This window comes from Lolium perenne, chromosome 3 (genome assembly GCF_019359855.2).
Source record: "Lolium perenne isolate Kyuss_39 chromosome 3, Kyuss_2.0, whole genome shotgun sequence".
Lineage (NCBI taxonomy): Eukaryota > Viridiplantae > Streptophyta > Magnoliopsida > Poales > Poaceae > Lolium > Lolium perenne.
In genome coordinates, this window is record NC_067246.2 from 297739291 (window position 1) to 297750297 (window position 11007).

Below are 11007 nucleotides of genomic sequence, written 5' to 3' on the forward strand. Positions count from 1 at the left end.
CTAGAACCTTGGGTTGATGGAGCTTCGTATTTTTCGGCCGGTAGATTGGATCGCTAGGGTTTATCACGGAAGAGGTGGCTCTGATACCATGTAAACTTTCTGGAAGCGATGCTACTCGATACCTTGACCGTAGCAGTCATCGTTATATTTATATTGATCATATGTCAGTTTACAATAGACGTACAGGACTAGACTCCAACCGGAACAGACTCCGGTTAGGTTTACAATATTATCTAATAAAATAGGTAAAGTCTCCAATGGTACTATCCATACGATGTCATGAATTCCACTACGAGTTGTCTTAAGCTATATCCTCCAGAAGATCATCATCGGGTTCAAACGTTATCTTGAGTATACCAATCGGCAAAATCCAAGTCATGCAAGTTAAGAATATCTTCCCATAGAGTGGCCCATTCGACGCGAGGATGAAAAATGTAAACATTATACCCACCATGATCACAAAACACTGAAAAAGAAACAAATGTAAGAAGAAAAGTCATTATGTATTTTCTTCGCATAGTGACACTAGTTGTCGGACGTGCTAAAATGAGAAAATGAGATACAAAATAGATTGAAATACAAGTTATGTATTGTGTATTTTTTCTTGCCCAGTAGTAGTTTTTCATGAGAGTACAATTAATGATGCAAAAAAATTCTTAAGCACCATACTTGACATCTTATACCTACAGTTTGGTTTTGTCATTGTTTCTCTTCAGGCATCCCATGCTGACTTCATGTCCTGTTGAAATTAATTTTTGCTTCAGTCTCTCGATCCATACTGCACCTCTATACCTATTAACTACAATTCGCGAACATCAATTTCTCCTGTCTCTGTTGAAAATGATTTCCTGAACAGATGACGAACAATGGCTACGGCACCACGGTGTCGCTACCTTCATGATGGCTCTGGCATGTGTTGCTCACGGTGTCATGGAAGTGGAGGATTGACTAGGAGTTGGCTGCTGCTCAAAGCGTGGGCCTCCTGACCCGAATGTAAATCATGGTCGGAGCTTATTTAGTGACTCTTCCTCCGGTTTGGTCGGGTCTTTCCGCTGACTCTTCTAGTCGCTTATGTGTTGTACGTTGATCTTTGCTATATCGGAGTAGGGGTCAACCTACGGAGACATTCTTCGAGATGCGGTCCTAGAGCCTTGTGTTCCGCCTCCTCGTCATTCCTGATGGAGGACGGTGCAAGGCGAGCCTTTGTTATCGGTTGTTTTGCGTTGGCATTGCAAACTAGGTTGTGTTATAAGTTCTAGCCATGATTGACCTTGTATCGGGCAGTCTGGATCTTTCTTTTCCATAATTATAATAATGCACTTTTCAAGGCGTATATTATATAAAAGGGAAGAGCTAAAAAATAGGATCGAGTATGAATCTTACCCTGACCAAAGGCATCTCGTAGGGGCTAAGCTTGCCCTGTGGACGAGGCTCGATGAGTGGGGCGCCGATAGCCACCCATGCCTCATACTGTCCCGGCATCTGCTGCGGCGGCACGATGACTGGAACGCCGATCGGCACCCTTGCTTCACGCCCTTGTCGCATCATCCTCATCACACAGTAGAGGACGGCGGCGCTCATGCCTAAGCTGCTGGCCTGGACGGTGGATCAATCGGTTCGGTATTGGCTGGGTGAGTTGCCGGTTTCGTTTATATGCGATAGTATGTGTAGGTCGAGGTTGTTTCTGGGATCAGAATTTAGATCGATCGGGATTACGGAACCGGCCGGGTATCGTAGATCATCCCCGTACGCGAGTCCAACTGTAGGCTGTCCAACCCGTGCACTTCTCTACTACTTAAAAAGATTAAAGTGGTTCCTTATTCTGCCATCCACAATACGTCCTATGTCCATCAATTTTTTTCGTCGTCCTGGTCGCTCTGGAGTCTGGAACTCTGGATCCACCCCCTAATCGCGCCTGTTATTCCTCATTGCCATCCGCGGTAATCAAACCTTCCATTCCCCAAACAACGCCAGGCGCATCGCGGCCGCGCTGCACGAGCCTGTTGGCCACCGTCGCGCGAGTCTACCCGCCGCCGCCTCGATCCTGCACACCACCAGTTGCCACGATCCTGGACGCGAGGCCACCACCCTGCACCCGCTGGCCTCCGCGCGTGCCTTCCCGCCGATGCGTGCCGATCTGGCTGCAGCTTCACCTGAGGGAGTTGGGGTGCGGTGACGCCATCGGCGTGGTGGCGGAACAGTGAGCAGGAGCACCGGGGACGGAGGCGCCGATGTCGACCACAGGTACGTGCGTGACTTTTCCCTCCTTTACTCTCCTCTCCATCTCCGTCCTCACCTCTACTCCCTCTGCTACCGAGCGCAACGGCGGGCGAACCGGAGGATCTCGATCTTCGCCGCCGCAACCTTGGTTCCACGGCTTCTGCCAGCGGCGTAGTTTGGCGGCCGGACGGTGGAGGACGATGCAGCCATCCCCGTGGTCGGTCCCCTTTCCCAAGTGGAGGAGAGGCGTGCACGTGGTCGTCGGCGGAGCGACGGGATTGGATTGGGGGCGGAGCTCCAGCCTCCCTCTATCTCACCGGAACCGGCGCTCAAGGCCGGCGTCCTCCTCTCTCCCTCGCCGTCGCCGCCATAGGGTACCTGGGACAGTTCCCCACTTGTTCACATCTTCCCAAGGCTGAGGACACGAAGCGGGAGGAGGGGGAAATCCCCACTTGTTCACATCTTCCCAAGGCCTGGCCCCCGGCGCCCTCATCCTGCCTGGCCGCCGTCCGCGTACATCCATCGCGGAGGCACGCCCTGGCCCCCACCCCACTTCCCAGGCCGAGCTTCTCTGTGTCTGCCGATTGCAGCTTCTTATGACCTCGCCGGCTGTTCCGTCGTGTGGCTGCTCGACAGCCAGCAGCGCCACCTCCTTCTCTCGCCAATGGTGACAACACTTCTAACTCTGTAGGAGGAGGCAGCAGCGAGCAGGCGCTCATGCGCTAGAGTGAGGCGAAGGTAGAGGAGACGGTGGTGAGGGGAACAGAAGGCTCGGTCTGGATAGACTGGACCGAGGCGTTGTTCTGTTTCTGCTGATACACGTCCAGGACGAGGTGGGTCTCCTGATCGTCGGCATGCAGCGTCTGCGGCTTCGTATGCGGCCAAGTGACCTTAAGCTGGCAATGGATCCAACAGCAAGGCAAGTTTTTCGCTGACCGATCTTTGTGTTTTCTGCTTTTATCCTCTTTTCTTCAAGAAGTACTCTATTGGCAAGTCAAGTTCTTCCCTGACTGATCTATGTAGTTAGATAACAAATACTAGACTATTATCATGTTTCTATTTCTCTGGATCACATGTTGTCTGGATACTTATCGATATTGACAATCTACTTGCATGCATTCATGTGTTTAGGTAACCAGTATACTGATTAAAAGATTCAGTATTAGTTATTCACTTCTATTCTTGCAAATACCAGTTATTCTTTCAATCCAACGAACACTGAAAATTTTCTTCTGTTCCAGGCTAACATAATAGAGGGGTGCTAGCTGCATAGATCGACTGAAGGCACAGCTCAAAGAAAGTTCAGATTACACCTTTGAAATGTTTATGGTTGCTGATACATGGAAGAAGAACAAGATAACAGATTATCCATATGAAATCAAGATTACGCATCGCTCAAAGATCCAATAGATTATCCCACTTGAGGTCCTCCAAGCATGTACTGTCAACAACACTTCTATCTGGTATTTTATTTACTCCACACACTTCTTTAATTATTCATTCTACCATATTATTATTATTTTCCCCTGACTGCCATTTTCCAACTAAGCCAATACTTTTCTCATGTGTCACAAGATGTTGGTTTAGTGGATGTGGTGACAGATATCATACCATAAGAAACAAATCAAGACCCAAGAACAAATATTCACCTTATCGACACAAGGTATAATTTCCAACACAATCACCGATAGTTTGACTTCTAATTAGAACACGACACAGGGTATAATTTCCAGAACACGGTTTAAGATAATTTGAATTCAAATAGTTTTTTGTACTGCCCTGTCCAGAAACTTGATGTTACATGATTTCATCAAACTAGAACTCTTGGGAGTGCATTGCATGTTGAGTTAAATTTGGCTAGAATATTATTGAGTAATTATTTCAGCTGAAAATTTGTTCGTGGTGCAGATTGTGGGCAATCATATATATGAGATACAATTGATGTTTAATAATATTCACTTCATGGTATGTTTCCCCTTTCACTGTATTTTGTATACTAGAGAAAATATGTCGTGACCTTCTGGTCTTGCTAGCAGATGCTTCTTGATTTGAGGACCCAACACTTTAAGTGATTCGTTTTCAAGTCCATGTAGATTACTCATTTGAATAAAAAGAATAGTATCTTCTACCAGGTTGTTTGAGCATCCTCTATCAGATAGTTAAGCATAGGTACATCTTATGTTAGTTCCTGATTCACGTTTCCTGGACTCATATATGTATGTCCATATATGCAAAATTATACATCATGTAACTTTCTGAGCCTGGAAGTTGTTAGTTACTACAAGTTAAATTATATATGAGTTGGTGGATGCAACAGAATACAGGTTTTAAAACTAATCAATTCATGTGTTTCAGTTTTATATTCTCCTATTTATATGCAATGAACTGAACATCCTTTTTGGGATGGTTTCATTGCCAATTATATATGAGTTGGTGGATGCAACAGAATACAGGTTTTAAAACTAATCAATTCATGTGTTTCAGTTTTATATTCTCCTATTTATATGCAATGAACTGAACATCCTTTTTGGGATGGTTTCATTGCCTTTCTAATTACAGATTCCTATTACCGTAGTTTTCTCATACTTGGTTGCTCTGGCTTGCATAGTTTTCTCATACTTGGTTGTTCAGTATCTAATTGTCACACCGAAAATATAAAGTTCTCAGAATAACCGGTCAGCCAGAGCAAAACATTTAGCAGGGGTATTTTATTTTCACCATTTTCTGTGAGCATTGGAAGAGTTGCATCTCCACAACATTTCACTAGCCTTCCAATGGAAGCATCAACACGCGCTTCTTGAATCTTGCTCTGGAGCATAACTATGGGAATCCACATTGGGGTTATGAAATAGGAATTACAACTTGTGGAGGTTGCTTATGCTTAAGTGTCACTTAAGAGAATGATTTCCTATGTAGGCAGAATGCCTCACTATTTGTGTGTGGGAAAAGGAACTCTACATATGGATAAACTGCGTGGACCGCCGGTCAAGGAGATGTTGCGTCGTCGCCGGCCTCGTCATGGCTGCTCATCAAGTCGGCGGCGACCGCTCCCACGGTGATACAAATATATCTGCCCCTCTCTCTGCCCTTGATTTTGGGCTCCAAGTTACTGTTGATTCGTTGGATGCTGAACTGGGTAATTGGGAGACGATGAGAACGACATGGAGGAGATTAATTGGTGTAAACAGCCTCTGTTAGATTCGGTTTTGGTTTTAGACAGTTGTTTCTTTTGTTTTATCTGTTCATATAGAATTATAGACAGACACAAATTGATGATCTTGACCATACATAGTGATACCTAAGAGATGAACAAGTCCTGGAGTTGAATAACATTACTGTCATGCGTTCTTTGCAGGTTGCATTACCACTAATGAGCTGGGAACTGTCATGCGTTCCCTGGGTCAGAATCCTACTGAGCCAGAGCTTCAAGGCATGATCAATGAGTCTGCAACAAAACAGATACGTCCGAGCTCACGTCATCCTCGACAAGTCTTAAGATCTTTGAATCCTCCCCTTGATGGTGATGTGAAAATAAATGTTGATGTTGCTCTGGCTCGCTATGACGACCGTGGGGTGGTAGCTGCAATTTGCCGTAGATCGGATGGTGTTTATTTGGGTTCATCAGCTCTTGATTGCCCTGGTTTTTCATAGCCAGCCATATTGGAAACATTTGCTTGTGAGGAAGGCCTTGACCTCGCTGCCGATCTCCAAGAAACAAGATGTGTCATAGCTTCAGATTGCCAAGAGGTTATCAGAGCAAAGAAGCATGACTTCCATCCTGCATGAAATAAAATTCTGGAGTGAAGCTTTTATTGATGTTACGTTCATTCATGAAAATGCAGTTCTGCAGGTCTGAACTTTTTCTTCAATCTACTCCTTTTCTAAGATAACTGGCCACCCTTTTTGATACTTTCGCAAATAACATTAGAATGCAACTATGTGTTTCTTTTAACTAAAGGAAACAAGAAGCCCACCTATAGAATACTATGTCTTTGTTTTGTTCAAAGAAATTAGGGCAGCTTGATCTGTCATACTCCTATGCTTCTCCTGATTTTTACTTCCTTAGTGAAGGATGCTCGTGTTGTCACACTGTCTGATCTTTCTAACTGCATTTGCGCTGTAGAATTATTTTCCTGTCCATATAGATAAAAGCCTTTTTGTGTGCCTACAACAGTTTAGTTGTGGCAAGGATAACTGTATTTGTAGTCATAACACTTGAAGTAGTCATAACACAGAGGCTCCCCTGAATTTTAACACAGAATTTGTGGCCATCCACACCTAGCTGTTTGTCCCTACATGTTACATGTTCTGCATTTCTGAATTTGTTCCAACTCACATTTTTTAAAAGGAATATTAAGGTGAATTATGCTCTGTCAAGTAGTAACTAGAAAGACAAAAGAATACAGAAAGACAAATACAATAACTTTACATTGATGCACTCTTCCGGTAAATCTAATTTTTTATCTAACATGAACGCCAAAAGCCATCATGAATGCACTAGGTTGATCATTGTGCTGTTGGGGTTCTTGATTGTTGTGTGGAATGATTTTGCTTCTTTGAAACTGAGGACCTCAAGCAATCACTGTATATTCCTATGTAGCTACAGTTTACTTCCCTGCAACACATCCTGTTATGAACCTTCCTGAATTGTTGTAGCTTTTGAAAGATTACCAAAGATGCTCATGGATTCAATTAGTTTGGGAAAAGATGGTACACAAATCAGAGTATTTGGAAGAAAGGCGTCCAGGCTGTGCTCGTGTTGGTGCCAAGAACAATCTTGCCAGAAGATGTGACTGAACCAACAACATGAACCAACAACAGGGATCAAGTTCCCTACCCTTCTTGAGGACAATTCAAACCGAACCGCAGTACCTTCTTCAGGTAACAGCTCAGGACTATTTAGGTGGTCCTTAATTCCTTATCTCACACGGTATCTCAATCTCAAGAACTGTGAACTGAAAATTTGAACTGAAACTCGAGTTTAAACTGCAGTTCCTTCTCAGGTAACAGTTCAGGACGACGGCGATCTTGTTCAGGGGAGGACGGCGATCTTATCCAGGGAGCAGAGGACCTCGCCGTCGCAGCAGCTGGTGGCGCAGGGAGGAGGCCGAGCCATTGACGACAAGCTCGGTGGCAGGGCCGCGAGTGGGCGAGCGCCGGGAGCAGCGGCGCAGTGGAGGACCAGCTGGACGACAACGACAAGCTCGATGAGCGCGAAGAGCAGCGGCGCAGCGGAGGACCAGCAGCGCAGCTAAGCAGGAGGAGGTCGTGGGCGATGGCGTAGTGCTGCTAGCCGGCAAGCGGCGCGCGGCGCTCACGCCGAGCAGAGGAGGACCAGCGGTATCCGCGGAGCAGAGAGCAGTCGGCGGTGAGCGAGGCGAACTCGGGCAGGGGGCGCGCGGAGCAGAGGGCAGCCGGCGGCGAGATCGATCACGATCACGATCACGATCACGATCACGACGGGGACGACGGTCCCAGATGCGGGAGCTCTATAATCGTTGTGTTTGCTAACCTCACCCCCGTCATATTTGCTGATTGATCGGTCGCCGGGAGCGATGGCGAGCTGATTCATCGATGGTGGAAGGGGGAGGTTGAGGACGGAGACGGGAAGATTGAATCTTGGAATTCAAGTTCGATGTCCTACTTTGAAGCGTTTTTAGTGTTTTAGGACTTTTTTGCAAAAACTGTTTTGTACTGCGGGTCCGACACTCTCCGCGGGACGGAGGGAGTACTATATTTTTCCATTTCTATTTGTCAAATGTTGCTTTGAATATTGAGGTGATACATTAGCAAATGGAGACAATGTACTAGATATTTCTATACCTATGATCCAAATGTTACTTTGCACTATGTTGGCTTGTGTGAAACTTAGGCTCGTTTTCTTGAAGTGATACATTTAGCAGATCGGATTGAACATTTTTTGTTCGAAATTAATTATTGTGTCCCGGTGCCCATTTTGTTTTTGGTTGCAGAATGGAAGAGACATATGCTCTTGTTAGCATGGATCTTGTTTCAGCATCTTCACTTCAGTCCGCTCTGCAAGCAATGTAATTTTTTGTAGGCCTCTCCTTGAATATTTATGAGCAAAGCCCAGCAGGAGGAGCTTGTCGAGTTCAGCATATCTTGTAATACATAGCTAAATTTACCTATTTCCATGAAATCTTTTTTGATTAACTTTGCTAATGCGGTGCCCATAACTTGCGTGTGTTTACGTATTTACAATGCAAGAAAGTTAAAGTGATTGATCGCAACCATCTTATGAAGCATCTGCCTACCCTACAAATCGAGTAGTACCTATAGAGGAGGAAAGAAACGACGAGCAATGGTTGAATGACAGGTTTATAAAACAAACTATTGTATGTAGAAAATTGTCAAGACAGAATTGTATATACTACTTATATACGTAATATTTTCTTATTAAATGTTCTCAATGTAAAAACATATTATATATATTCCTTTCTCATTGTTTCATGCTTTTTATTTTGTTGCATTTTTCGGAATTGATTTACATATTGACTTAGGATCAGCAAAGTTTTCTTGTGGATGGCAATTACACAATGAAAATCCCACTAATTGTTCTACATAGAGATGACTTACATGATGGAAAATCTCTAAGTGTGTGTAAGATAGAAATAACAGATGCTGGTTTAAGATTATAAGATGGCTAAAAATAAAAAGGTTCGATATATGAAAACTACAAGTCACCTTGCTTGCGATTTCCGACAAAATAAAATCACCTTTCTCGATGTATTGTTTTCCCGTGGTAACGCACGGGCATTTGTACTAGTCTATATCAAAAAAGAAAAGGCATTTCTATTTTTGTGCCCTCGAGTCCTTAGTTGTGCTCAGTTTTCTCCAGCTTCTTAGTTTTTTCTCAGTTTTACCCAAGCCTTTGTCTGAAACCATCACACGTGATGTAACGGCCGGTTGCCCGACGGTTGACCGTTATCTTCTGACTAGTGGGGCCACGTAGAGCCCGCAAAGACACGTCAGACCATCCATCTTTGTTTGACCGTAAGCATCGCTGTATCCCTGACCAAAACGCGAACGAGTGGGGCTTCGGTATATCGAATGACAAGTGGGGCCATGACGCTGATACAAGGGGCAATACACGGGTAGGATTAGATTTTTAAACGGAGCTCTACAGCGATGGCACGGAGGAGGTGGCATGCGGGGTGCCGAGATGAGATCGACGTCCACAAAGAACTGCATGAGGTGAGACCAGACACATTAGATAGATATGAACTAGACGCGTTTAACCATGCAAATAAGAGAAGAAATGGTCGACGACATCGACGACTACCTCAAAATTTTGACTGACCGTGTCGGACACGAACCGCGAGCAATGTAGAGAAAACTAGTGTCTCTCCTTTCTGGCGTGTACGTATAGGTGGGTGCTAGGAGAGTGTGGTGGCGAAGGGAAAGACCTCGCGGTGGTCTGTGGCGTCCAGCATAGCGGGTCGGCGTGGCCGTGCCCACAGCGGCGTGCATGCATGTTCGGTATTGGCATCAGCATGTACGTTCGGCATTGGCCTCGGCGGTATCTCTGGTGTGTCAGTGATCGAATGAGGGAACGGGATTGAGGGTGCATCCCGACGTTGACCTAGCAGTGGCGGCGAGCATAGCCGTTCTGACCATGCCGATATCGGCATCGGCATCGTTTGGAGGTTGTGGTGCTCGAATCAATGTGGGATTTGTTTCTTGTAGGCCAAAATGAATTTGAAACAAGTTTCATGTTGAAGGTTAGGTAACGAAAGTTTGTAACTATCCAAAATTATACTAGCGCCATGGTGAGGTTCTTTTTGATAGAGCTATATGGTTGGACAAACTTTTTTGACACTTTTTAGATAGGGTTCCTTGTTGTTACACGTATGGCATCATGTATGAAAAATTTGGGGTTATTTGGAGATGTTCGAAAAAATCACTTTGCTTAAGCGCATGCCGTTTCGTCTTGCTGAAACCAGCTTTTCTAACAAGGTGATTTTTTCTACCTTCTCTAAATAACCTCAAATTTCATACAGCTGATCTTCTATACATAGATAGATAGATTGTTTCATTTTTACACTTTTCGAACTTTTTATTTCCCTTTATAATACCCAATTGATTTTCAGGTCAAAACCTCGAAAAACAGCATCATGTATGGCATCATTTGCACCCTAAATTTTAAATTTTGTGAAACTTTCCCTTTTAGATATTCCTTGTTGTTATAGGTATGGCATCATGAGAGGTCTCACTGAAACCAGCTTTCGTAACAAATTAGGTTTTTTCTACCTTCTCTAAATGACCTCAAAAATCATACGTGATAGGTTATCATTCTATAAAAAGATTGGTACAACAAATGGCTACAACAACTCGGTGATGGTTTACCATTTTTTGCGTAAAAATTAATGGCTACAACAAATCGGTGATGGTTTATCATTTTCTGCGTGAAAAGTAATGGCTACAACAAAGGGAATCGGTGATGGTTTATCATTTTTTTGCGTGAAAAGTAATGGCTACAACAAATTGGTGATGGTTTACCATTTTTTTTGCATGAAAAGTAATGGCAACAACAAATCGGTGATGGTTTATCATTTTTTTTTGCGTGAAAAGTAATGGCTACAACAAATCGGTGATGGTTTATCATTTTTTTTTGCGTGAAAAGTAACGCCTAAAAGAGTTTATAATTTTTAGCGCGTGAAAAATAATACAGAAAACCGCCCTTTAGAGGGTGGAAGCTAACCGCCGACAGAGAGAGAGAGAGAGAGAGGGGTTATCCTGCCAGTTCCCTAGATCATACGATCAACG

At 44.2% G+C, this 11007-nt stretch overlaps 1 protein-coding gene across 8 annotated transcripts; it reads left to right on the forward strand.

Moving 5' to 3' along the window:
* The first annotated feature begins 1887 nt into the window (after positions 1-1887).
* On the forward strand, positions 1888-8070 carry LOC127345052 (uncharacterized). Of its 8 annotated transcripts, none has more exons than XM_071828572.1 (8): positions 1888-2244; positions 2912-3139; positions 3462-3683; positions 4129-4185; positions 5137-5275; positions 5576-6070; positions 6877-7101; positions 7213-8070. In XM_071828572.1, the coding sequence occupies exons 3-6, from the start codon at positions 3657-3659 to the stop codon at positions 5869-5871; spliced, it is 519 nt and encodes a 172-aa protein (XP_071684673.1). In that variant the 5' UTR covers positions 1888-2244; positions 2912-3139; positions 3462-3656; the 3' UTR covers positions 5872-6070; positions 6877-7101; positions 7213-8070. The 8 variants fall into 8 exon arrangements, 3 of the variants coding, with proteins under 3 accessions (XP_071684673.1, XP_071684674.1, XP_071684675.1); XR_007878396.2 differs by adding an exon at positions 3796-3883 and having other exon boundaries at positions 1892-3139; positions 5141-5275; XR_007878393.2 differs by adding an exon at positions 3796-3883 and having other exon boundaries at positions 1893-3139.
* The last annotated feature ends 2937 nt before the right edge of the window (positions 8071-11007 follow it).